General features: G+C 40.9%; 2 protein-coding genes across 5 annotated transcripts; both read right to left on the minus strand.

The window, feature by feature from the left end:
- Positions 1 to 363: 363 nt before the first annotated feature.
- On the minus strand, positions 364 to 8,786 carry LOC146989073 (uncharacterized). Its single transcript, XM_085775440.1, has 15 exons — positions 8,390 to 8,786; positions 7,314 to 7,487; positions 7,152 to 7,226; positions 6,522 to 6,637; positions 5,975 to 6,149; positions 4,988 to 5,113; positions 4,733 to 4,776; positions 4,538 to 4,637; positions 4,230 to 4,444; positions 3,424 to 3,604; positions 2,521 to 2,604; positions 2,107 to 2,252; positions 1,639 to 1,880; positions 1,384 to 1,493; positions 364 to 582 (listed from the first exon to the last, which is right to left on the minus strand). The coding sequence occupies exons 1-15, from the start codon at positions 8,522 to 8,524 to the stop codon at positions 388 to 390; spliced, it is 2,118 nt and encodes a 705-aa protein (XP_085631566.1). The 5' UTR covers positions 8,525 to 8,786; the 3' UTR covers positions 364 to 387.
- Positions 8,787 to 10,999: 2,213 nt separating this feature from the next.
- hps3 (HPS3 biogenesis of lysosomal organelles complex 2 subunit 1) lies at positions 11,000 to 27,184 on the minus strand. Of its 4 annotated transcripts, none has more exons than XM_085775014.1 (25): positions 27,076 to 27,184; positions 26,066 to 26,237; positions 25,875 to 25,946; positions 24,505 to 24,598; positions 24,310 to 24,383; positions 23,997 to 24,209; positions 23,640 to 23,706; positions 23,407 to 23,495; positions 22,867 to 22,984; positions 22,264 to 22,417; positions 22,061 to 22,143; positions 21,357 to 21,531; positions 21,169 to 21,250; positions 20,283 to 20,440; positions 19,963 to 20,064; positions 17,253 to 17,361; positions 16,876 to 17,141; positions 16,018 to 16,195; positions 15,541 to 15,774; positions 14,303 to 14,500; positions 13,976 to 14,170; positions 13,731 to 13,835; positions 12,968 to 13,174; positions 12,800 to 12,887; positions 11,000 to 11,720 (listed from the first exon to the last, which is right to left on the minus strand). In XM_085775014.1, the coding sequence occupies exons 2-25, from the start codon at positions 26,141 to 26,143 to the stop codon at positions 11,593 to 11,595; spliced, it is 3,267 nt and encodes a 1,088-aa protein (XP_085631140.1). In that variant the 5' UTR covers positions 26,144 to 26,237; positions 27,076 to 27,184; the 3' UTR covers positions 11,000 to 11,592. The 4 variants fall into 4 exon arrangements, with proteins under 4 accessions (XP_085631140.1, XP_085631141.1, XP_085631139.1 ...); XM_085775015.1 differs by having other exon boundaries at positions 22,876 to 22,984; positions 23,640 to 23,709; XM_085775013.1 differs by having other exon boundaries at positions 23,640 to 23,709.
- Between the last annotated feature and the right edge of the window lie 786 nt (positions 27,185 to 27,970).

Below are 27,970 nucleotides of genomic sequence, written 5' to 3' on the forward strand. Positions count from 1 at the left end.
AATCTTTTTTTAAAGAAACTTTATTTAGTTTTAATACATACATCAAATTGTTGACTTCTACTATAAAACCTTATTTGAAAATAGAAAATAATTTTTTTTTTTCTTTTGAATGTGAGAATATATTGGAATAATTTTTAAGAGATTAAAACAAAACATGAATGATAAACTTATTTTGAAGAACTAATCTGTGAGGCAATTTCACTTTCTTGTAGCTGCATTAAACACATGTGATATGAAATTTTACAGCAGCCACAATCTCAATACTTGTGAAGGTCACAGTCTCTAAAATCATCAAAACGTAATCATCTCCATGACACAGGAGTACAGGATATGCACAGCTAGGTGAGGTTTTTTTTGTTTTTGTCTGTGATGTGGTTTTCTCCTCAGTCACAGGTATCCAGGAGAGCTTTCAGTTCCTATGCTCATCGTCACGTCTGTGCAGCTCTCCTCTGTCTGCAGACGCGTGAAGCCCAGGGCTTCGTGCACGGCTCGGCTCAGCAGCTCCAACAGATCCACCGCCCTCGGCACCGCCCTCGGCAGGAAGAGCTCCAGAGCACAGGTGGAGGTGTGGGGCAGACGATACTTGAAAAGTAAAAATTAAAACAGAATAAGACACGTTTTGTCATTTCTGTTTCCCTAATACAGGATGTGTGTTAAAGCAGAAGTAAGCGATCCGGTCATTTTGGCTAACTTCTTGTCAGCCGATGGAGTTAGCAGTCCCCACCCTCGTCCCTACGTCACCACATTCACACGCATCCCTTGGCTGCACACACAGAGAGGACCGCCCCTTTATGCCGTTCTCTCTCCTCATTGGATAAATGTTGTAGGATACAAGGAAAGTTTTCTCCTCGGCTTACAGCAGAGCAGAGTGACTGACAGACCCGTGTTTCGGACCAAACACTCTATATAAGTGATTGCTGTCAGAAGATATAACTATTTAAGACTTATATTAACACAAAAATTCCGCTTACTTCTGCTTTAAACTGCTAATGTAATTTTGCAGGACTAGGAGTCAGGAAACCCTGATGAAGCCACTATGTGCACCAGCTGCCGAACTCCAAATAACAGTAGAACAGACAGTTGGAGTATTTAGAGGCTAAAGAGATGAATGTTTTATTAGAGGTGCATTCATCAGGCAAGACAAATATGTTAAAATCAATGCTAATGTTGCTCCATGTCTGCTGCAAGTGTAAATAGCTATGCTGTATCCGGTTTATACGATGCAACTTTGTCAGTGCTATGTTTACAGTTTGTTGTTTTGCCTCCAGATGACTTCAAATTTAATTTAATTTAATTTAATTTAATTTAATTTAATAGGAAAGTTGTGCGAGTGTCGGGTCTCAAGGCAAGATGACCTTGTGGTCACAGCTGATAAATACCCACCTCAGAGTAAAAACGCAGGGAGATCAATCTGGGGAACCCGAGGGGAGGCAGGTGATCGGCCCCTGTGACGAAGGCCAGGAGGTCTTCAAAGGAGAAATCTGCCTCACCATCTAATTGTTCACAAGGAGAGATTATTTTAATTAAAAACACATTCTCAGGACACTAATGACACTTAAAGCTCTTTTGTTCCATCAGTGTCTGATACCAGAGTTTACTTTTGGTTACTACCCTCCATCCATCTACTTGTCTACTCACTGCTGACGGAGGTAAGGACTGTTTCCCAGTGTGCGACTGTTGCCTCCTCGGCTGCCCTCAGCTCCCAGTCCGTGTGGCTGTAGCAGACAGTGAAGAGCTGTTTGAACTCTTCCAGGGTCAGAGGCTCCTGCCGTGCGCTCGTCATCACCGGCACAAACGCCTCCCAGTGAGACTGCACCGTATCCCACAATCCACCGCAGCTGTTCAGCCCCTCGGTGAACTGGGAGATCATACTGGCCACCCTGCAGGCCCAGCAGAGGGACTTGTGTGATTGAAAATTAACCTTGACCTTTTTAAAAACGTTTTGTTTTTCCCAGTTCAGGGTAGCTGAATTTCTAGAATCCATTATAATGCAGCAGATGACACAAGGCATTACATTTACAGACATTAAATACACTCAGCAAACCAGTTCTTTAGGATATAAGCCACAAGGAAATTAGTGCCTATTATGTCATCAACCTGTCGTACCTGTGGTAGATGTAGTGTTTGACCAGGCGGATATAAATGGCTCCTATTTCACCAGATCGGGCTGAATAGATTCCAGGGATCCCACAGCTCGACACCCAGTCACACAGACTGGGAGGCAACAGCTTTATATCACTACAACACTGCAGCTGGAACAGGAACAGAAATACACAATTTTAAGCATTATTAATAGGCATTATTAAATCCTGAAGGCATTATATTCTATTCTTACACCAACTAATACTCAATAGTGTGTAGTTACACAGGAACATCATTTGTCTCTCCTCACTGAGGTGGAAGAGGGTAAACAAATCACTCTTAGTTTTTGAATGCTGCATCCTTCAAAATGCGTCCACGCACAATACGGTGTGTGTGTGTGTGTGTGTGTGTGTGTGCGCGTGCGTGCATGCAATTTACCTGTTGCAGTCGAATCTGGACTTCAACGTCGGCAACGTCTGTCCAGCTGAAGTCTTCCAAAGACGGATTGAGGCCACACATTAACTGTGAATCAATAATTGGGAATTTATGACAGTGAGCACAGTTATGTACTTAGACATTTTATCATTACTGTGAATCATTGTTTCAAACAAAGAGCTGTAAAAGGCATTTCTCAATTATCTCACCAAGAGATATAGGCCAGTGAGTATTTATTGAAAACATAGACATAAGATCCTTTACACTTTCAGTAGTTATGTGAACTGGCTCAGCAACAGTTTTAAAATAACAAATTTGTCTCCACAGTGTTGTCAAAGTGCCAGCAGCTATTTGTGGCTCTATTTGAAAATAGCAGGGCTTTGCAGGGAGTGCCGACATAATAGAGATAACATGTTGTTGTTGTTGTGCAGATAATGTTCAGTGCCAATGTTCAGTCAAGTATTTTGTCATAAACCAAATGGAAACTTCGATCACATGATTAGCTGCATCTCTTTCTCAGTAAAACATGAATATCTGAGCATCTCAGCTTCAATATAATCCATTTTGTTGAGAACTCTTTTTTTATACAGTCTATGGTTCAGAGACACATCCAGGTTGCTGCCATACAAACAGTAGAGCTAAAAAAAAATATATAAAACTCTGGCAATCTGACTTAGTGTGTGTTTCTTTTACATGATGCCACCTGCAGCATCAAAACATCTTCGGCTCCTGAGGCTTAAATTTCTTACATAATTTAGATAATGTGATGATTAATAGACGCATAGCCTGAAAGACGCCGAGGGCGGGGCAGCGAATAAACATCCCAGCAATGAGCACTAGAATGTAAACCACAGGAATCTTCAATACCAATATTATTATTACCAAGGAAGACATACGCACGCTAACCTGGTAGAGTGCAGGGTGTAGACAACGAGGTCCGGGCCCGCCCTGAGCCAGCGACCAGCCAATCAGAACGCCTGCTTCGTAATACTTCCTCTTTTCAAGTGCCGCGAGGTCATAGGTCAAAAACAGGCGCCGCGGGCAACCCTCGAAGACTGCGCTCTGCTGCAGCTCCAGAAGAGTCAGTCTGGGAGATGGGAGGAGATCAGTCACTGTCAGTCAGGTCACTCATCAAAACAAACTGACACAATAATCTGTTTCAGAAATGTTGTTTTGCTGGATAGACGACATCATTGCAGATGACATATTCTAATATTTTAGCTAATGAAGTCTCAGTTAAACAGACATTTGTCACAATATCTAGCATTTCATGTGCTAAATAATAAACAAATCAAATAATAAAATAATAGTTATGTGTGCAGGCCATGTATTAATAACAAGAAGTTACAGGAGGCTGGTCCTCATTTTGCAGCACAATCCTTAAAAATATATTTTTTTGTCATTTTGTCTTTTTGTACTTTTACTTATTTAATTCTTGTTCTTTGCACCATACACCATGTTACATTCCTTGTACCAGTAGGTGTAATAAGGATAAAGCTCTCCGATTCTGACTCTGGTTCTGAATACATTTTTGGTTGTTGCTTTGCTGCTCTGAGTAGATGCATCCTTTTGTTAATGGGTGGTGGTTCTGCGTGTTTTAGAGATGCTGTTGCAATACGAATATGTTAAAAAAAGCCCGATTTGCAAGTAGTAAGAGAATCAGCACATTAAACTGTATCATCAACATGCTGCTTCAGGTAAACGGTCCCAACCTGAAGAACTCTCTGAGTGGCCCTTCGTGGCCGTCGGTCTCCTCCCCGCTGAAGGAGACGACGGGCGAGGTCCTGAAGATGAACCCCGGCCTCCTCACCGCCTTCAGAGCGCTGTGCAGCAGGTCTCTCCTCCTCACCTGGATGTGGGTCTCCACGTCTCTGTCCATGTTCTCCTGTCTGAACAGTCTCAAAACCGTGTCCAGGTCGAGGGTGAACTGCACACCGGAGACATTACACAGACTGTTGTAGACTTTCTTGGTTTGGTTGTATTTTGTTTTTACCACCTGATAAAAGTGAAACAAACTCACCTCATCTGTGGTCCTGCAAACACGAGGCTGAATTTGTCTCTCCTGCTGACTGTCTTCATCCTGGCAGCTCTCTGTGCTGGCCTCCAGACAGAACTCCTTCCTGACAACAAACAGCACACACACGCATATATTTCATTCACATGGTTCTTAACTTCTTTTAATCAATCTCCCAAAGAAGTGTTTGTTTTTCCTTACGTGTTCACCGGCTTCTCAGGTGTTGCCAACCTCCCAGATTCTGCCTGACATGTGAAAAAAAAGTTGAACTGAATTAAATGTTGATGAAAACAATCTCATTATATAAATTGAACCCTCAAACGGTTGCGTCCATTATTCTTCAGCATCACACCCACAGTACTGAACTCACATCACAAACCAAAAGGTATCACTCTGATTAAGTATTTCATGTGTGGGTGGATGCTGCAGGAAGGGACTAAACCTTCCCCCTCTGACCTGTGGACAGTCCTGGTGGCTGAGGATGTACAAAGGACCAAGTCCAGAGATCCTGAGGACCTGCTCTCCTGTCCAGCCCTCGGCAGGACGGTCGGGGACGAACAGAACTCTGGAGCCCTGCACACACTGGAAACAACACACAACCCATCACAATGTAGGACCGCCAAAAGAAATAACAATGACAATATCTGAAATAAAATGAAATTAATATAGCTAAAATGTGATCAGTAGAATTCATCCATGTCTCTGTTTTGGCAAATTAATCAGATTTAAGTGTACGGAAAGAAAAACAAGAGGCCTAACTTTTCCCCTTATAATATTGTCATTTGTGTATTTCACATGTTATCAATACTTAATTTTTTAAAAGATATTACTGTTGGTGTCAATACTAGTAACGCTCTGGTGGACATTCACCACAGAACGTTACGAGACAGAGTTGTTTTTGAGGTAAATTCATGAAAAACGCGTGTTCCTGTCAGGGGCAGTTTTTCAGCAAGCAGTCTCTAAAACAACTCTGTCTCGTAACAGTCTGTTATTATCTCATAGCGTGGTGAATGTGCAGGTCACAACTTGTCCACCGGAGCATTTTGGAGTTGTTGGGTTGTGTATTTGATGAGTTTGATGAGGGAAACCAAGAAATCCCATTAGCCTCCGTAGCATACTGTAGCTCTGAGCAGCTCGTGGCTCTGCTCCGCCGTTCTAACAATAGCTTATACTGACAATTAAAGGTAACGAACCTACTACTATGACTATAGGGATTACGGCAATGGGCCAATTTGCCAAAATGTTGAACTGTCCCTTTAACATGGACAAACATTCCTGCACTGATGTCTTTACTCTCCTGTTGAAATTTTGCAAGAACCTTTGACTGGCAACCATGACTGTAAACTTAATCTGGATTTGTCTATAGAGCAACTAAAATGTGTGCAAAATGAATACACACACACACACACACACACACACACACACACACACACACACACACACCTGTAGATATGTGAAGGAGAACCTCTGTCCTGCCCGTCTCACAAACTGGCCCCTGAAGAGCACGGCCAACCGGCTCTCCATCTGATTGGCTGACCAGCTGTAGTCAACGGTGATGCGAGCGGTCATGCCCATGGCGGCGAGAGCTGCTCGGTCTTTGCCTCGTGGGATGATGTGTCTGAATTGATTAGGTTAATGATTGGATATCAATACCAGAAGTTATGATGACGTCACTAAAGAAGAAGAACCACCGATGTCCAGAATGGCAGCTAATATTTGTTTAGGTATATGTTCATTGTGTTTTTGTTGAATTGTGTGCAATGTTTTTCCTTATTTACCTTTGTCTTGACTAAATATTTTTTTAACAAGTTTTTTAAACCTTTTAATAATCTTTTAAATCTGATTTGGGGGGACCTCTGCACAATAATTCCTATTGTACCCAGCTTGCTGTGCACAAAATGGCGAAATACATTTCTTGAATCTTTTATTGTTGTCAATATTAATATATCAATATTAATATATCAATATATTCACTAGTTTCCTCTATCACCTGTCCAGCTGTGCCAGGTGTCCTCTAGGGAGACAGACAACGTCTTTGACCACCAGTCCCGTCCTCTGTGGAGTCAGTCTCCTCCACTTCAGACGACTACTTTTGTTTGGCGACGGCTACAGTATGAAAGAAAACCGATTTAGTCAAAAGACTTGCAGGTTAAACACACACACACACACAAAACAAAAAAAAATCCAGGGAAAGAATGTTTTAAAATTTACATTCAAATGGAGCAAAGATTAATATGAGTGATGGAAGTACTGGCTGATTAATGAGGCAGGCAACTATCAAAAAAAAATCAAGAGCTAGAAGAATTATCATATCTAATTGAATTAAACTGAGTTGAAACCAACAAAAGCAGAAAACAATGAAGCAATGACTCAACACAACAAAGCGACTCAGAAAAGAGACGGTGACTTTGAACACAAACAAAGAGAGAGCAACAGATCAGTGTTGACTGATTGGTTGGTTGGTTGATTAATGTTTAATTCACTGAGTGACTAAGTAACTGATGAGGTACTTTGAACCAGGCCTGCCTTTGTTCTCAGGGTTTGTGAAAATTGTGAATGAACTTACTTTAATTCAGTCACTGCTTAACTTATTAATTCATAAAGCCTAAGGGAGACCAACCGGGGTCATGATGGAAGAATCCTCCGACTTCACCTCCACCAGTTCACTCTCCGACACTCTGAGGGGAGGAAACTCCTGCACACAGGGAAGTGAAGGTTTCAAAATAAATGAAATGTGAAGAAATAATCACATTTTGACCAAACTCTCTTTTTAATCACCAACCTCCATTTCTATCTCTATTTCCTCCATGAAGCTTAGCACAGAGACGCTGCTGTGCTCGGTCTCTCCCCCGGCAGACGGCTCCGGTTTGGGCTTGGCCTGCTGCCTGGGCTGCGTCTCGACCTCAGGCTCCGGTTCCTCCTCACAGGAGGGGGCCAGAGGATGCTCCAGGAAACTCTGAGAGCAATGAGAAGGAGGTAATTTATTGTGCATAAAAATACAAATCTGGAGGAAGAGGGGTAATAAAGGAATATGCTGGAAAAACCCATTAACTTCCTATGAAAGTCAACTGTTGATTGGGACAACCTGTTTCAGTCAGTTCAACCAAATCTCTCACATAATGAAAGCAAAGCTGCTTTTCCTTCTCCCTAATCCTTGATGCCTGAAAACAGAACAATGTCAAAGAGTCATTTATCTCCCAACATGTTTCATGTTTTTCAAAAGTAAATCATCAAAAACTAAAAAAAAAAAAAAAAAAAAGCTTAACTTGTTGGAAGATTAAGCATCTCTGCATCCATCAAATTCATATCTGTAACATTTTATGATTTTAGCAGCCAAGACTTGACATGTTGGGTAATTTATAACAATAAAGTTTATTTATATAGCATTTTTCACAGACAAATGTCACAAAGTGCTTAAAGAGTCCTAGTTCTAGAGTAAAAGCAGTTCTGCGGTCCACAAGGCAAACAAAGTAAGTAAAATAAAGACAGTACACAGTTTATACGAGGACACAATCACAGGAAAAATTAAAAAAAAAAAAAAAAAACAATAACCCAAATGCTTGTCTAAACAGATGAGTTTTGAGGTGGTTTCTGAAAGTATTTTGTTTTATATGCACTGATAAACATTTAGTGTAAAGACCACTACACAACATGTTTTTATAAATACTGTCACATGTTGATATCTTATGTGGCTCAGTCATATTAACCTGGCAGTGATTACTTAGAGAAGGGATCAGTGGAAGAGACTTAATTTGGCTCCAATCAAACACACACATGGAGGGAGGATGAGCAGAGATCTCCTCAGGTTTCCATTTTGTTTTCCGCTGTGCAGGGTGTGACACAAACACACACACCTACCTCATGGAAGCTGTGTTCCTCTTCCTCCTTCTCCCGTGTTGTTGTCACCCCCCAGGGTTTCCCTGAGGTGAACAGCTCCATCTCTATGCTCTCTGTGTAGGTCTGTAACGCTGCTTTCTTCTCGCCCAGCTTCATCCTCCCAGATAAGAACTAAAACCTCCAAAGCTTCTTTTAAATCCTGCAGAGTGTTCAGGCCCCAAACCACCTCTCTCTGTTTCCTTATTTAGTTTTATTTCTTTTTATCACCTCCGTCTCAATCTTCTAGTCTCTTGTTACTGTTTTTATGTCTTGTGCAGCTTTCCATCCCCTCTCTGGTTTTACACTTCGACCTCCAACTGTTCCTCGGCTGGTGCTGGTGTTCCTCCAAACATCTGACCAGCTGAGCTCTCATTACCTCAAGCTGAGATCCATCAGAGTCTGGAGCTCTGATTGGCTCAAGATTCGTCCTCTCAGGCTGTGATTGGTCAGGTTGTGACGATGTTGCAGGTTTAAAAGTCACTAAACTCTGGTTGGTTCATTGTCATATTTAATCTCAATTATTTACCATTAAAGGGGTTAAATGTCAGGGGGTCTGATAAGACTGATAAGACAATACAGAACTGATATCATCAATCAACCCCTTCTGCTTTTATCATTAGCCTGATGATTGAGTCACTTTCAATTGATCACTTAACTATGTTAAACTGTTTGGCCCTGAAGTGACACTATGGTGTAAAAATAACATAAAACACGGACAAGACTCTCTCTTTTTTTATATGCATTTAAATACTTTGTGAACATTTTTGCATATTTTCATTATTTGTATTATTGTTATTTAATCATTTTATCCAGTGATTTCATTGCATTTGTTCTTAGTCTTTGCATTTTCATAATCTGTTGTTTCTAAATCTTTTGTAATGTACTTCGACACATGCTTTTGACAAGTTTATATAAATCAAATTGTATCATACTTAATTTATTTCAGTGTTTTTATAACTCAGCTGTTTGTTGTTTTTTTTAACAGTGCATTTACTGCAGTTTGGTTACAGTGATCTCAGTTATTATCTATTCCTCGGCCAGAAGTCAAGACTGTAAAGTGTTTAATGACACACCTCATTTCTCTGGTGAAACCATGGTGACTTAAAAGTATGTGTGCACACACACGCAATAGGTCTGTCAACTCCAGCACTAAAATTCTCTCAAACTGAAACTAGTGAGAAACTTAAAACCTGCTCCTCAGTGTTTCATGCACCTTGATGAGACGCCACAAAAGCATGAAAAGCATTTACATGCTTTCTTTTTTTTTCATGTGGAGGAAATATTTTAAAAAAATAAAAAGTTACGAGAAGGAAGTTGTAGCAAGAATTTGATATCTACAGGACTTGCCTTGTTTTTGATCGTTGTTGAGATATAACATGAACATTTTTCTCATATTCATGTCTCACATCCCAGAGCTACAGGCTGATCAATATCTGCTGGGATATTTATTGTTGATCTAATCATGTGTCTTCCTGTTCAACAGTTGTGAAATTACAAAAAAGTAGAGGATGGTTCAACCTTGTTACCTTGCAATCATGTAAATAATAAATGACATAAATAACAATACAAAACCTGAAGGTCTAAAGGCTTTTTATTTTTCACTGCAGACCTCTGCAAATAATTATATAAAAAAAAGTGGAAAAAAGGCAGCTCAAAGCTCACTTCATGGTCTTGGGACCAAAGAGTATCTATAAAATAAAAATAAGTGTAAATCAGTGTGACAGTAACTCTGTGGGTTTTACTGCCAAAATCATGTCTGTGTGAACTGTTTTGAATGAGCTGGAGGAGAGAAAGCGAAAACTTTTACAAGGAAGAAAGTCTCAAATTTGTGGGGGGTTTTGGTTTTTTTTTTTCAAATCAAGGAAGGAAACTTCAGGCACCAAAACAATACGCAGGTTGATAATCAGCCAAAATAAACAAGTATTTCCTTCTTTCCAAATCCAGATTAAAAGTCCAGTTTGATAAGATGTTCCACTGTGGGCCATGTAATGTAAAACAACCAACGCCTGCCCAACCTTGCAAAGTGTAGATGGGTTTCCTTCCGTCAGAGAAACATTTTCAAGTTGTTTTTCTTACAACTTTGTGATTTTTAACTTTAACATCCTGGGTTTCATACTCAAAATATTGACCACTCGCTCCTCCATTTTAGATTGTTTGTTGTCTTTTAATCTAAAATAATCTCTTAATCTTATACGCTGTCGTAGGTTCAACAGCTGTGAAATTATGAAACAGTGGAGACCATGTTACCTTGCAATCATGTAAATGATTAAATGATATTAATAACACAACAAAACATGAAGCTCTAAAGGCTTTTCATTTTTTTTTACTGCAGACCTCTGCAAACACAAATCTTATTTTTTTAAGTGGGGTAAAGACTCCTCAAAACTCACTTCTTGGTCTTGGGACCACAGGATAAATATAAAATAAAGTGTGGCAGTCAGAAACAGACAGAAATCCTAAACTTCTGAGCATAAAATTCCCAAATTTTCAAGTTATAGTCGCAAATGTAGAAGAAATTCTAAAATTTGTGGTGGTTTTTGTTCTTGTCTATTCAATGAAGGAAGGAAGGAAACACATTTCTACCTGCGTATCGTTTCATCAAAACGATACGTAGGTTGATTATGAGCTAAAATAAAGAATATTTCCTTCTTGCCAAATCCAGATGAAAAGTGATAAGATGTTATAAGATGTTTCACTGCGGGCCACGTAATGAAACAAACATTTTGAGTTGTTTTTCTTGCAACTTTGTGACTTTAAATTTGAATGTCCTGGGTTTCAAATTCAAACACAAACCACTCGCTCATCGAGCTTGTTGTTTTTTAACCTACATGGTCTTAATACGTTGATTGGATAAAAATATTGTGGAAATGAAGTACAAATATGATAATGAATTTAAATAATATATTATAATAAATAGGACCTGTCCAGTGTGTAGCCTGCTCTAGCCAACAAGCATGATTGTCTAAGGTCAAAGAACCACAGGGCTGCTTGGTTTTGTTTTGAGTGTTTCTAGGTCGACTGATCCTCAGCCAGCGACAGTCACGAGTTATTTGGGGCAAACACTGGAACTCAACAGCCGCTCTGACAAAGCAGTTCAAGGGGGAAACAGTCAATAAATGTGTCAACCAGGAAGTGCCGACACATTTGCCTGTGTGTGTGTGTGTGTGTGTGTGTGTGTGTGTGTCTCAAATCAGCGGGTGTCTCTGGCTACACGTCAACAGGTGAGGCAGGAAGTAGGCCGCCGTGCCGTCGTCGGGAATAAGCTCCAGGAATTCCATGGGGCTCGTCTCCATGGCGACCACCACCAGCGTCTCTGTTAGCAAGGAAACAAGACAGGTTATTGAATTACTGAATTATCAAAAGGCTTTATTGTCATTGCACACTAAAAAGCATACAATACATTTAATAAATACAACATGAAATACAACAGAGAACAATAAGAAGATGGTGTCAAATGAAGTGCGGTCGGTGTTTGTGTGGAAGAGGCAACAGGGGACTGAGTTATTTACTCTTTGTTTAGTGAGATTATGGCACTGGGAAAGAAACTATTTGTGAATCTGGTGGTTCTGGATTTGATGCAGCAGCGCCTGCCAGAGGGAAACAGCTCAAACAAGTGCTGAGCAGCATGTGTGTTTGTGTCCTTAATGATGTTTTGGGGTCTGGAAAGGATGTGACTGTTTGTTTGGAGGGGGCAACCGATGACTTTCTCTGCTCTCTTGATGACTGGTTGAAGTGCTTTCCTGTCGCAAGCAGAGCAGCCAGCCAACCGTACAGTGATGCAGTAGGACTATGACGCCTTTGATTGTTGACCTGTAAAAGGACACCAGCAGCTCCAGGCACCAAAACATCAAAACACAGCTGATCTCTTTGACTGACTCATCCAGTCTGGTTGCTGTTTGAACTTTGACTCTTTCATTTAACCTTTATACAATATGGCAAATAAAAAAAAAAAGTAAAAAAAAGTCCACATTGAATATACAGATTTAAAAACATATGAGACTTGGTGACCATTAAAAATAGACTTGATTATTTCTGGTCAAATAAGGGCTTTTTATATAATTATAAAGCGAGGTTATGAAATTGCCTTGGTTTTTTATTTGTTTGTTTTGTTGTTGTTTTTCTTTGAGGTAATGTGGGAGATTATTTTCAGAGTATTCTGTTATATTACTTAAGTGATATTATGTATGGGTTATTTAAGTTTCTAATGGTATATTTGTGCTTATTTTCTGTATGTTGTCATTATTTTGAGTCGGATGTAAAGGATCTATTTATTTATAGAGGATGTATTTTCATTAAATTTCATTCAATTAGATCCACCATCAAGTATAAGAACAGGACATGTGGCCTTAGACATTAAAACCGAGCCAGGTGCTTTCTGGGGAGAGTTTCTACCTTTGAGAGCAGCCAGTAGGATGCTGTTGTCTGCTGCGGCTCTTGTGCGGTTGCAGAGCTCTGGGAGCAGCTTCTTCCACCACAACGCCTGTAAAGATCAGACAGTGAAGTCACAGACAGGAAGTTCAGAAAAAAACAGATTAGGCCTCTGCTTCTGTACACACACACCATGTTTTTGTCTTGTAGCTGGTGATTGGCGTAGGCTATGATGGCCTGAGGACAGCGGTCCAGCAGCCTCTCGATGCTGCCGCCGTACTGCCCCCGTCTGGTGGCGCAGAGGAGGTGCAGGCTGAAGCCCCATAAGGTTTCCTCTGACAGACGCTCCAGCAGAGGCAGGACCGAATCCACAGACAGGGAGGGGCCACACAGGAGAGACTGAGCAGACACACACACACAGGGTGATAAAGATCAAACTCACTGCACCACAACATATATCATAATTAAAAAAGTTAAATTCCTAAATGACAACAAAAGAAACAACTTTATTTTGACCAAAGCTGCAAAGATTTTTTAATTTTGTTAACTTGTAAATGTTTTCCTCTTATCATGATTTTTGGATATTTTCCTCCTGCATTGGGAAAGGTGCAGTGTTGTGTTCTTTAATCATTGTTATTAGTTCATCATGTCCTTGGATTCATACCCATATTTATACTTCTTTCTTAGGTCTGCTGCTGTTCTACTTACGATACGATACGAAAACTTTATTATCCACAGAGTGGAAATTCCCCTTGGTTTCACCACCATAGGCATGTCTCACAGCATCAGAACACATGATGACACAATAAAAAACATTTCAAGGATAGAAAAATATATACAAATAGGTCATTTGTTGCTTTCAGGACCTCAGAATTTCATTGTGTTGCTCATGTTTTGGATTGACAGCGAGTCTTGAAGGTGAATGTTTTGCATGCATCAACTTTGCTCTTGTTACCTGCAGCTTGTGTAACGACTCCTGGTGCTGGAAGCTGGTGGTGTGAGGTGGACTGAGAACGGTGAGCCACGGGTACAGGGCGCCGAAGTGAGAGCACGAGTTGATCTGAAACAAAACATGAAGTGATATCTCAATTTTAAGACATGTAAAAAAGAATAATCATGATCATAAATACAGCATTTTATCCATGTGGGAAGATGAGTTACCACAGGTGTGGCAAACAAAGACAACAAAGATGGCTGTACCAGATCGTCGGCGCTCTTCAGCGACCTGCGTCTCTGCGACGTGTGTGTGAGGCTGGACGTCGCATCAGTCGTCAGTCGGTCGATGTAAACACAGGCCAGTCTGAACAGGAGCTCCTGGATGACGGCTTCCTGCGAGGAGGCCATGAGCGTCGCCTCCCAGAAATCCACCTGTAGGCAGTTCTCACAGCCCAGCTCCTACACACACACACACACACACACACACATACACACTAGTCTTTATTTATGTATAATTGACTAAAATGAACGAAATAAAGATCTTGCAAGTGATAATTCTGCTGCAGGTCGATGTGAGATGTGATAAGTCACCTTGAATATGTGATCAGCCTGGTCCAGCTGGACTTTGTTGTTCTCGTGAAGCGCCACCATGCCGGCCACCAGCAGACCTGGGTGAGACTTAGTGAGCTGGTGACTCAACGCTGTGGGACGGACGTGTTTGTGTTTTCCTCCCCGTCCAGCGTGAAGCAGCAGCCTCGGCTCCTGGATGAACCCGTACACCAGCAGCATCTGAACACACACACACACACACACACATTTCAACAGTCTCTTTAATGCTCTGGTGTTTTATGTTTGAACCAAAAAGCACAAATAAAAGGAATAAAACTCCTCGAAAAAGAACAAAAACGTCAGAAAGATTTGTCATTTATACGTCACTTTGGATGAAGTCAAGTGGATAAAACTTGACAAAATTATTCATCACATCCTCCAGGAGTCAACTACAGCACTGGTAGTGACTGATAATAGCATATGAGCCAGGCCACCAATCGCAATCGAAAGGGTGGGCAAATTCTTGTTGCTATTTAAGGTCCACATTATTCATTGGTATGATAACCTTTGCAGAGCTACTTTGAGGAGTAGCTTAACAATATTTATTATGCATTCACTATTTTGACCATAAAAATGCTATACCCCAACAGTGGCCATTCTCTGATGTTGCACATTTTCATAATTTGTGTGCCACTAGATCACCTTTGCAGTTGCGGAAAGGCCCTGCAGATAATATTTGTTTGCACCACTAGTTGGCGCCAATTCCTCTGGGTGCATAAGGTATGCATGTACTAGAGCTAATAGAGTGGTAAAGACCCACCCTTTCGGTTCAGGTACATGGGTCCTCAAAATTATGCCAAACTATGAACTAGAGATGTCAAGGAAGAGCCAAAACAGCTCTAAAGACTATAAGACATGGGGCCGTGTTATATCCAGTCACTTTCAGTATTGAGCAAATTGCAAGACATCAAAAGTGCTTCACCAGCCTGCTCATCTGTAACATTTGTGGTGATGTGAAACTTTTTGATTGACTGATTTGCATATATTTTATTCATATGAGCTCATTAAACGTCTCTAAGGAATAAAATAAAGTAGTTTTCTGAGGCTGAACTCAAAATTTTGACAGGTAGAATAATTTACAGCACATACTGAGTTAATGTGCTCGAATATCCCCGGCTGTAAATATTTACTCTAAATATTTTGGGACGGTTTAGTTTCTTCTTCACTGTGTCACATGAATTTAACAAACACACTCCTCACTCGTCCTCTGTCCCACTGACCTCAGCGTGTCGGTACAGCAGCTGTGTGAACTGCGGCAGGTCGTTCAAACGCAGCATCATGTTTGCCATGGTGATGGTCAGTGGCACCGACACGCCAGATGTGTCCTCCAGATGCTGGAGGATTTGCAGCGTCCGTGCAGGGCTGATGTTTAACATGGGCGGGCTGGCACACACGCTGATGAGCTCCGAGGGATCCGATTGGCTGAAAATGTCTATGACCTCATCGGCTGCTTCCTGTGGAGAGGAAATGAAGTTGTGTTTTTGTTTTATTGTTTTTTTTTCTTTTACACTATTTAAATTAACAGCTGGGAAACAAAGAAAACAACTGGTGTACTTACATTAAACTGTATATTCTATATTTACACGCAGTTTACATTGATTTGCAATCTTTAACAACTGATCAATTACTTCACATCAGTGACTGAGCCTCAGAGCAACTTTAGCAAAGCATAACGTTTTTATTTATCCATCATGTACCTGACTGAGGCTCTGCTCCGTGTCCTCCAACAGATTATGTTTCAGGTAGAACAGGAAGCCGGGGCCGTAGGAGGGAGGGCTGCCGGGAAGCGGGCGGTTCCTGACCATGACCTCTGTGACCGACAGGCCCGACATCCTGTAGTACGGCAGAGCCAGGTGGCAGTCCTTCTGACCAGACCTTACAGGAGGGGAGAGAGCAGAGCTAGAGCTAAAAGCTGATACCAAACATATAGCAATCAATGAGAAGTGAATGCAAATCTTTAAACATATATCCAGATTAATGTAAAGTAATGAGAAGTTGACATGAATCGACAAAAAAGTGGCCAATCCACAAAGAATGACGGTCTAATTGCTGCCAATATGCTCTTGTTATGTTCTTATAATGATGATTTTTTTATAATGATAATTTAATTTAATTTTTTTTTTCCTTTCTCTTTTTTCTTTTGTCCTTTTGTTATGTGTCATTGTCTTGTTTTGTATGATTGTTAGTTGTTTGGGGTTTTGTTGTTTGTATGTTCAATAATAATTTGTATGGACTGTTTTTAAACCAAATCAAATGAAATAAATAAATAAAAAAGTTTATCACAAAAAAAAGAATGGAAAACCATGTAATTCAAGGTATATTGACTTTAGAGCTTTTATGGGAGTTGGATTTATATTAAAGTGAATAGATTAAGAGATGATTTGTGTGTGTTTAGAGGTGTGTGTAGGTGTGTTGTGAGACAGGCGTTTGTTTTCAACAGTAAAAAAATGTCCAATGTCAAAGGTCAAATGACTTAAAAGTTGGTTCCTAATTTTCCTGCGCATATACGACTGTTTAGTTTCATCAAGACTTTGATCTTTTCTAAGTCAATGTACCTGCTGAAACAGTCCCCCAGCTGTGCACAGTTCTGCCTGAGCGCCTCCTCCAGCTCCTGTCTGTCCATCGGTGCAGCTGCCTGTCCCTCGGCAGCCTGTCGGTCTGCGCCTCCCTGCAAAGACACTGTGGAGTCGCCGCCACACGTCTGTTGCTGCTCCGGTGTTTGGATTAAGGCGGCGCGGAGGAGGAGGTGAGCTTCACTGAGGAGGTGTCGCAGGCTCTGGGCCTGTGGGTTGGTCTCTGCGTAGTGACGACTGTATTCAACCTGTCGCACGTTCAAACACAAACACTGTCAGAGTGCGGAAATCTACCCAAATCCAAAATACTGACGTTATCTCGTGTGCGGGGTGTGTGTGGGTTTGTGTGTGTGCGTTACCATCTCCTGGTAGAGGGTGAGTGGCGTGACGGTGTCGACCACATACAGGTTCCAGCCGTGTCCTGCTGTGCTGGTTTCTTTGGGAGAGGAGATCGTCCACTTCCTGCTCCTGAGGTGTCAGCGAACACAGGGAGGTAAAGAGAAGGACGTTCAAACTGAGAAATGAGACTAATCCTCTGTATGTGTGTTACTATACGTTAGGTGTCTTAACTTTAGATCCAATTCTTGAGTCTAGAAACTGGAGTAAAATCTAAATGTCTCCTCCAGTCTTAAAGGGATAGTTCAACATTTTGGCAAATTGGCCCATTGCCTTAATCCCTCTAGTCATAGCAGTAGGTGTGTTAGCTTTAATTGTCGGTGCAAGCTGCGAACTGCTCAAAGCTACGCTACGGAGGCAAATGGGATTTCTTGGTTTCCCTCATCAAACTCATCAAATACAAAATCCAACAACTCCAACTAGCGTGGTGAATGTGCAGGTCACAACTTGTCCACCAGAGCGTTTTGGAGTTGTTGGATTGTGTATTTGATGAGTTTGATGAGGGAAACCAAGAAATCCTATTAGCCTCTGAAGCGTAGCTCTGAGCAACTCGCGGCTCTGCTCCACCATTCTAAAAATAGCTTGCACCGACAATTAAAGGCTATGACTATAGCGATTATGGCAATGGGCCAATTTGCCAAAATGTTGAACTATCCCTTTAAAGTTACTTCAAACTATAAGAAAGTAACAGTCTCGTTATGAACTCCCAGAAATGTCAAATTCCTTTTCCATTTTTGTTCTTGTTATAGAAAAATGTAAACACTTTATCCAGAAGAGGTTTTCCATGAATGGAGGTGATAAATATTGAGTCTTAAATGTCCTAATGCACATACGAAAGAACAGCTACATCAACTACTGTATGTGTAGTACAACAGTTTCGATGACTAAACAAACAGTTAGTGAGAAGTTAGTTAACAAGTTAACATGAAACATGTAAAAATCTTTAGGTGGTGAACAGGATGTGCAGTGAATATGTGCGTTTGTGTTTGTGTCTACTTACGTGCAGCATGTGGCCTCAAACCTGTGGTATGCTTTTTCTAAATCCACTCAAATATGTTGCATTATACAAACACACACATATACACACACACTCACTCACCTGTTGTACCTGTGTGAGTCCGTAACTGTCAATAACTGAGGGATTGATGGATAATAATAAATCTCTTTACTAATTAAGGCATCCATTGTTAGAGCAGCTGCTATGGTTTGAATCTAAAGATGCAGTTATGAAATCGTGTGTTATCATTTTCATTTTCATTAGAAAAAATTGTAAAATCATAATAGTACAATTCAAAACAAAACTTTTTTATTTATTTTAGTCCACACGTGATTAGTTTGTGAGCAAAAACGTCACACACACTCTGGGGATAGTTAAGTTGGTTATGGTTGTCTAGGTTTAGGAACTAAAACAGGAAGTGATGTCACCTTTAGACCAAGCTGCAGAAATCACAATGAAATCTGAATCAACAATAAACTCAAACAGAGAAACAACAACAACCACTGGCTGTTTCAGGGCTTCAGTATGATTTTTAAATTGAATGGACAAAATTAAACTATCAGCTGTTAAATGTCAATAACTTCAGATTTTTCTTAAAAGGCTTTACACCTTTAATGGCCTTTTATTCCTTATATGCTGCAGTTACTCTACACTGCGAAAAAAATCAATGCGAATAAACAATACATTTCCTGAAATAAATAAAAAAACTTGAATTTCTTTTTTTTTATTTCATTTAATGAATATTTTTGTTTTAAAAGGGATAGTTCAACATTTTGGCAAATTGGCCCATTGCCCTATAGTCATAGCAGTACGTTACCTTTAATTGTAGGTACAAGCTATTTTTAGAACGGCCGAGCAGAGCGGCGAGCTGCTCAGAGCTACGCTACGGAGGCTCATGGGATTTCTTGGTTTTCCTCATCAAATACACACTCCAAAACGCACATTTGCCACGCTATGCAGAGACTGCTTGGCGAAAAACTATCCTCAACGGGAACGCACATCTGTGGTTTTGCATGAATTTACCTCGAAAACAACTTGTCCACCAGAGCGTTTTGGAGTTGTTGGATTGTGTACTTGATGAGTTTGATGAGGGAAACCAAGAAATCCCATGAACCTCCATAGTGTAGCTCTGAGCAGCTCACGGCTCTGCTCCGCTGTTCTAAAAATAGCTTGCACTGACAATTAAAGGTAACGAACCTACTCCTAAAACTATAGGGATTATGGCAATGGGCCAATTTGCCAAGATGTAGAATTATCCCTTTAAAGCTAAAACGAAGAAGCTCATGTGCATACCGACTGCTTCTACCTCCTGTTACCAAGGCAATAAGTGAGGCAATAGTGAGAGAAATGGTGATCTTGTATCTATTGTGTCATGGGGGAAATTCTTCTTTCGGATATTCCAGTTCAGGTTAATTACCATTATTAGATCACAGCAAGCCACACTGGATTAAGTGGAAAACACAAAACACTGCTTCACTGCTTCACTGGACGGCGCTGAGAGAAAAATCTTCTTGTTCTGTGACATCATGGCTGAAACCGTAGCGGAGCATTAGGTGAGTAATCAAAGTCTCAGGTGAGGAATTTGAAGGTTTCCTGCTGTTGCAGCTTGGCCTGAATGTGACACCAGACACTGTGGGGGTAGAGGGGGGGGTTGGGTGGGTTGGGATTTGTCTTACAGGAAGGGGCGTGATAGAAAGCTCTCCAGAGCCGGTGTGGTTGCGGGATCGATTCCCACCGCCAGGAAAATACCAGTCAGCATGGTGTGATCTTTCAACTCGCTAAAATACACAACATACACACACACAGTAAACAGGTTTTATAAATGCATGTATGTCTATACACACACACGCGCACACACACACACACACAGACATACGTATCACCAAGTCATGATGAATCCCTCGGTGCCTGCGAGGAGTCTGATGAAGCTGAAATGTTTGTGACCACTACAATATTATAGTTTGTGTGTGTGTTTGTGTGCATGTGTGTGACTTACAGGCTCCTGCGTTGCGTGCTGCGTTCGGTCTCCTCCGGTGCCTCTGAGTCGGCGGTGGACAGCAGGATAACATGACGGCCGTAGACGCACACCGAGCGCAGACCGATAAACAGCTGCATCCTGAGCGCACACACCTCCAGGCTGCTGGGTGGACACGCCTTAACACACACACACATACAACACACAACATAGTTATTGTAAGAACACACATCACACTATAGTTCGTTACTTATGTCCGTCTTATCAATGACTAAAAAGAAAACATTATACAGGTAATATGAAAAGTATTGATCTTGTCTTGTATTCTATTTGATCTCATTTTAATTAATTTCATTACTTTTATGTTTGTTATATTATTTTACTACTGTATTTTTTTTATGTCTCCAAGTAAATTTAAAATATTTCATCATTATTATTAACTATATGAGGGGATGTCTATTTGGACATTGATGTTAATGTTCTGACATACACTTAAATTGTTACATATTGTTTATTATTGTTTAAGAAAAAATCTTTGTATGTATGTTGTTGATGTTGATGCTGGAGAGGAATTTATAATTAAAGAAAACATTTTATTGTTATTTTTACTTATTTATTGGTTGTCTACTATTTATACTTATTTTATCCTATTTTCTTTTTAATATCCATAGTTAGATTCATGGTTTTACTCCATAGTGGGTGGGATGGGTTGTTTTTTTTATTATGTAAAACACTTTGTGTTGCAGTTTTTAGTTGCGTAAAAAGTGCTGTAGAAATTAGGTCTGATTGAAAACAGTGAACTATATGATTTAAAAAAAAAAAAAAAAACCCAAAGCAGCTACCAGAGATACAGTAACAGAGCAGTGTTTCAGGGTCAGGAGTCACCAGTCATTCATGATGCTTGTACCTTCATGGTGGTATCGATGTAGGGGTCTTCAATCCTGGCTGCCACTGCTGAACAGCGCACTGTGAAACACTGCAGGGCGTTCCTACCATGTACAAACACAAATACACACACACACACACTTACTTGTTTTCCACATATAAGTGTGATAATTGTAAAATTTTACACATGAAATCAGACTGAAGACGCACTTGGTTATGACGTGCAGCAGGTGGTCCGTCAGCATCGCCTCCAGGACCTTCTCTGGGTACTGATAGGCCGAGAGCAGCTCCACTCCGCCCTTCAGGTTGTACAGGTATCCGGCGGTGGGGAGGGAGAAGAAGCAGAACACACAGGCCGGTTCCTCTGTGGACGCCGACTGGTTACCTGCAGAGAGACGCAGAAGAAACGTGACGCTATCGAACCACACAAATTCTCTACTTGTGTGTTGCCAACAGGGGGCAGTATTCAGTTAAATTTTTACATTTTTAAATGATTTGATAAAAATATTTTTTAAACTAATTATTATTCTTTTTTAAATTAAGATTAAAAACACCGCACACAATCCTAAACAATTGTATTTATACTTTCACTTTCTCGAATTTAAATCAAGTTCAAATAAAATGCAGCATATAGAAATATCTGAGCTGGTGCATCTTGATTGACGGGGTCGCCAGAAATTTTTTTATGTCAAAATGGGGTCACGAGCCAGAAAAGGTTGGGAACCACTGCTTTAGATAGTTTCGCCTGTTATGGATTCCCCAAATGGAAAACGGATGTTCTGTAATTTCACCTGACTTTAAAACGAATGAACTTGAACTAAGCACCTTCCTGTGACTTAACCCAGCGACCTGCAGTGTTTTGTCTTCATCACTGATCATGACCCATCTGTTTGTGTCTCATGTGTCGTACTCACTGGTGAAGAGCGGGTAGAGCTGCAGAGAGTGGAGCAGTGTCTCCTCCACGCTGCAGCCCTGGAAGAACTCTGGAGAGAAACGCCTGCAGGAAGGAAACGACATAGGTGAAAAATACTCATCCTATAAATGAACTTGCAGAAGATCTAAAGGTCAAACACACACACACACACATGCATACACATGCATACACACACACACACACCTGAAAAGCACATATGACAGGGTGTATTGTCCTTTGTCCTCCAGCCCGGTCTTTTCAATGCTGACAGGGATGTCGCAGTCTTTAGCTCGATCGCCGAGCAACTCCTGGTGCTTCGGTATGAGCAGAAAGTCACTCTGGTCTTCCATATGGTCTTCTGCACAAACACACACACACACACACACACACATACACATACACAGATAAATTATCTCATCCTTAGCTGACCGAACAGCAGAAAAACATGAAACCACTATTCTGAAACCTACAAGAAACTCTAACCCTAAATGCAATTGAGCCTCAATCTGATACACCAAGGCAGCAACAGAAGTGATCACACTGAACAAACAATCTGGGCATTTTGCACTGAAACCAATCAGACAACTGGAAAAATCATTTAGAAGTTAAGGTCTGATCTAAACCTTGTCCCTTTGCCCTAAAACTGGATTTTCTGCAGCAAACAGAGAAAACCTGCAGCCAGTATTAAACTCTAATCCAAACAGTCATGTCAGAAACCTATAACCAAAGTCTCTTAACAGTATGTGCAAAAAAAACAAGCACATATGGTATCAAGCATGAAAAGACAATGTGTAGTTGTGTTATTACCACTTTTACTTGTATCTGATGAGTCATCCATGCTTTTAGATTCAGACAGCGTCTCCAGTTGCAGTACGAGCACCTCCAGCTCTGCCTGCACTGCTATGTATCCTCCACACAGCGCCACCTGGAGGGGAGGTGTTACAGTAACAAAGACACTGAAATTAACTTTCTAGAAGCATAAAACCAAATGCAAGTCTTCTGTTTGTCAAATGATCATGAATTATTTAGCATGTCTATGTTTCGTTGCAGGCAGACATCACCCTACCAATAAGAGTTTAAATCACTAATCAATGAGATATTTCACATGTTTAGAGAATCACAACAAAAAAATGTCACCTGTAAACACAGTGAAGGTACGAGAGCAACATCTTACCATGTTTTTACTGGTAAAAATGTGAATTAAGATTAGTATAGATTATGATAATGGTTAGGTGCTCCTCCACCTAAACCTCCCATGTGTGGAATTCACTGTTATGTCCGTGGAGCAGATAAATAAATTGACCCATAAACACAACAGAAATTCAAGATTAAAATCATCGACAGAACCTGTTTCGGTGTAATTTTTGGAATGTGCACGATGACTGAGCGTTCAAAATCCAGGGCAGAAAAACTCTGGTTTGAACTTGAGGTCTGACCTACGAGCAGAAAACAGAGGAGAGGTCGGATCAGTCAGAGCAGGAAACGATAGAAGAATTTTAGTTTTCATTTACTCTGTTGGTGTGGAAGAATAAAATGACTCTTGAATGAATCACAGTTGTGTGCTAGTTTTCTGGAGTTACCTTGACTGTGACTCGGGGTCTGCTGAGGGTTGGACCAGGGGCTCTGGAGGTTCTGCTGACCCCGATTCTGCTGAAAAAGAAAAACTATGCCATTATTCCATTAATATTGGTTAGAATAGGTCTCATAAAATGACAAAAGCATGCTAAATGATAAAAAAACAAAAAAAAACAAAGTGATATTTTAGTAGTTTTTGAGCCCTTAGAGATATGATAGCAGTGACATTCCTCCAAAACTGAATCTGTCATGGAGACTTCAACTTGCAGTGGTGGCCACAGCAGTTCACGTGCTAATATTGTGTTTTAAATACACATAATTAATAATAATCAATATCAGCCACAGAGGAGGTGAGCTCTTACCAGGTTCTGCTGGTTCTGTCTCCTTAAAGTGAACAGAACCAGGGTGTTCTGGCAGCCGACCAGTAGGTCTCCTGTTACTGGACAACACGCCACAGAGACGGGACGCTCCGACAGAGGGATCTCTATGATCTCCATCTGCACTCCGCCCCGCACAGATGCCCCACCCAGCAGGTGGCCCAACAAACGCACCCCTACACGGGCTTTCTCCTCAGCCTGAGAGGAGAGAAGGACATAAAAATACAAAGAACGTGGGCGGGGTGTACCTCTGTGAGATTAAACATTTGTGAGAAATCTCAGCTGGTGAAGGTTTTACCTGGTATCGCCAGTTGGTGTAGGCTCGCAGGTAGGTGGCGCTGTTCTTCTCCTCGATGGTCACCAGGTAGTCTCCTGAAGAAAAAAAAAGTCAGGAAGTTAAAATATCCTCCAGCTTAAACTAAAATCCTAACTGCTGTCAGCTACAGGTGACAGGTGACTCGTGACCGCAGCAGACAGGAAGTGTGATTCTTACCCATCTTGCTGTGCCTGATGCTCCTCACGGTTCCCATGGTGGCGAAGCGGCAGATGAGAGGGCAGCCTTCCTTCTCCAGACTGTATGCTTCCACCTGGGTTCAGGACAACACAGTCAATGTCCAGCAGAAGCTTTTTATTTCAAAACATCAGGTCCCTTTTTTAAAGGGATAGTTCAACATTTTGGCAAATTGGCCTATTGCCATATATAGTCTTAGGAGTAGGTTTGTTATCTTTAAAGACCCACTCCCGTGAAAATCGTGTTTTCTGAGCTTTTCACATGTTCCTGTGGCATTTTTCTTGTGTTAGAGCACTTATCAGCAGAGAAGGAAGTGCAAAATTGCATTTCAGAGTTTTTCTGCCTTCAAACTGCTGTGAACCAATGGCAGACGCGAACTGGCAGTTTCAGGAAGACTGGAGTTGAGGGTGTCACAGCTCCAGGGGAGGGCACTAGTGCTACAAGCTCCCGCCCCGCTCTGCATCTGGCTCAGAGGTGAAAGCCTTCACAGCTCGGTGTAGCTGTCTAGGTATAATAGGTATAGCTCACCTGGTAGAGCAGCTTGCACCATGAGCAAGGACTATGTTCCAGTCTGGGATCGAATCCCAGTGTGGAGTTTTACACTAAACGCGCTGAATCTGTAATTGTACAATGTCCAGCTGTCAGCAAGCGGGGGGGTGGGGTGCGAGGAGGTGGCTGGGCGGGTGCAGAGCAGCGCAGTCTCCGCCCACCCCCCAGAGGTACATTGCTAATGTGCATGGCTAATGAGCTGGTTTTAAAATGGCCGAAAAGGGTCGCGGGAGTGGGACTTTAATTGTCGGTGCAAGCTATTTTTAGAACGGCGGAGCAGAGCCGCGAGCTGCTCAGAGCTACGCTACAGAGGCTCATGGGATTTCTTGGTTTCCCTCATCAAACTCATCAATTACACAATCCAACAACTCCAAAACGCTCTGGTGGACAAGTTGTGACCTGCACATTCACCACGCTATGAGATAATAACAGAACGTTACGAGACAGAGTTGTTTTCGGGGTAAATTCATGCAAAACGCTGATGATTTTCGGCAAGCAGTCTCTGCATTTGCTGATTCAAGATTATCAACGCTGCCATTCATGAGTATCCCCAAAATGTGTAAACATGTACATCGATATTTTAGGGCTTAATTCCTCTTTTCTAATCATTAAATACTGAATTTGCATTTGCTTGTCTGAGGAACTTTGACTGATGACTTCCACACCACTGAAAGAGCATCTCTCTGTTAATGAAAGAAAATCACACTGCTGTGATTTTATGATTTTGTGTGGATTTGCACATGTGCACAAATGCAGATAGAAAATAGATATCAACAAAGAAGTTATGAATAGTTTATGGTCACCTTGCATCCTCCAGTAGCCACCACGAACAGAGCTCCACCTCCACAACAGACCAGTCCAGGCTCCTGCTCCACCTGAGCAGCCGAGAGGGACAGTAGGTGAGACTACTGTGAGATGAACCATAATACAACAACAACAACAACAACAGAAACAAAAATATGCTTTGAATCAGTATGAACACGGCTCCACTGACCTGCACTATCTGCTGTGAGGCGAACGGATGGCAGTTGTACACGTGCACCATGTTTGGTCTGTTTCTGGGAGCGTTCATTCAATTCAGTACCAGGGTGGGAACTTTCTCTTCCTGTGATGCAGAGAAATCCATGAACTGCTTCATGTGTGCTCCATGAAGGCTTCATCCATCACTGTGAAAAACAAAAACAACTTTCATAGACATTTTAATTAAGTCCAATGCAATTTATCAACAATAAATTCTTACTGCTGGTATCACATTATCACATTTTCTACTGAAGAAATTCACATTGAAGCGCATGTGCAGGTTTGAAATACTTAACAGGCCTACTTATCTTTTACCATAATCCACTATCAAATTCCAGCAAACTGTATTTATCACGTGACACAGCATTTCATGTCCTGAATTTACAGAATCAGGATCATGTCATTCATGAACATTTACATGGATTTCATATGACTGGTTTAAGGATTTAAAACAGCATTAAGCAATATTTTAAAAAAACAAAACAGCATTTGTAGTAACTTGATAATCCATAAATAGTAGTATTACATGAAAACTGTTTAAAAACTTTGAATAAAACTACATTAGCTGCATCTTTACTGCTGTTTTCTTGATCTTCGTGGCTGTTTTTATGTGTCGCTGACACTTTTGTCAACTAAACCATCATTCACAACTTTTCTTGTGTAGGCTATAGCTCATTCTCGTCTGAAAGCACAATAAACACACTGTCGACATCAAATATAAAGTGCAAACTAAACCTCAAACAAACAAAGAACTGACTTAAATGTTGAGTTAATCCTCCGCCCTTCATCAGCAGCTGAAAACTGGGTGAGTTTCTCTCTAATCGATATCACATGCCGCAGTCTTGTGAGCAGCAGCAGCAGCAGCTCGGACTGTTTCAATTCAAATCAGATTAGTATAGTTCGCCGTCAGTTTAACACATTCTCACAACTGATGAACCGTCACAGTATCGACACGAAATCAACGATCGATTATTGGTGTATTACCTCCTTCAGTGTTTTGTGTCTCCTTTCTTCCTACTTCTGTATTTTCTGCTGCAGTTTTATTGATTTCACGCCGCAACACAGGAAGTCAACCACCACAACAACGAAGCGCCCGCCTCCTCTTCATTTTCATTGGCTGTCGTATCTGTTCGTCTCGCGTCGGACGCTCTGATTGGCTGTCGAGCTGTCATGAGCTAAAGGGCGGATCTGCCTCTGTTATGACTTTCTTTTTTCTTTTTCTTGTAAAGCATTTGTTTCACTATATTATTTATATACTCACCATGATTTCTTCTGACTGTTTTCAGTTTTGAATGAGCTTTTATTTAGACTAAAACCTCAAGATAAAAAACTGTTTAATTCAATTTTCAACAATTTATAGAAGGAGAAGTGAAATATAAGTTATAGGCCTATTAATGAAAGCTGAGTAAAGAGGGAAAATTGTATATCCACGTGTATATCCATTATTATTATAGACAATGCGATGCTGTGCTACTTTTTTTATTTTTCTTTAAGTAAAGAAAAATAACTTGAAATTCAATAATCACAAAAAAAAAGTGAATTGTCAGAGTTCATGTCTATATTTTAAGGTTTGTTGATCTGAGAATCAATAACCTTAAGATATAAGGAAGGAAAATTACTTTAAACACCTTTAAATAATCTCTTTATTGTTTTGCAGTTGGGTATAAGCAACTTTACATCCGGCGGATGCAGTAACTTTAAAATACCACATGGGCGCAGGAGTTGACAAAAAGAAGAGGGAGTCATGAAGAAAGAGACAATGTAATTTGTACATGCAGAGTGATGTGTTGTTCACACTGTTGTCTCAGCACAGCTAAAGAATATGAAACACTTTTTACATGTAGAAATATGCACATAACAATAAGACGATTTCTGTTAG

This window comes from Trachurus japonicus, chromosome 4 (assembly GCF_045865225.1).
Source record: "Trachurus japonicus isolate A0001 chromosome 4, Traja_1.0".
In the NCBI taxonomy this organism is placed as follows: Eukaryota; Metazoa; Chordata; class Actinopteri; order Carangiformes; family Carangidae; genus Trachurus; species Trachurus japonicus.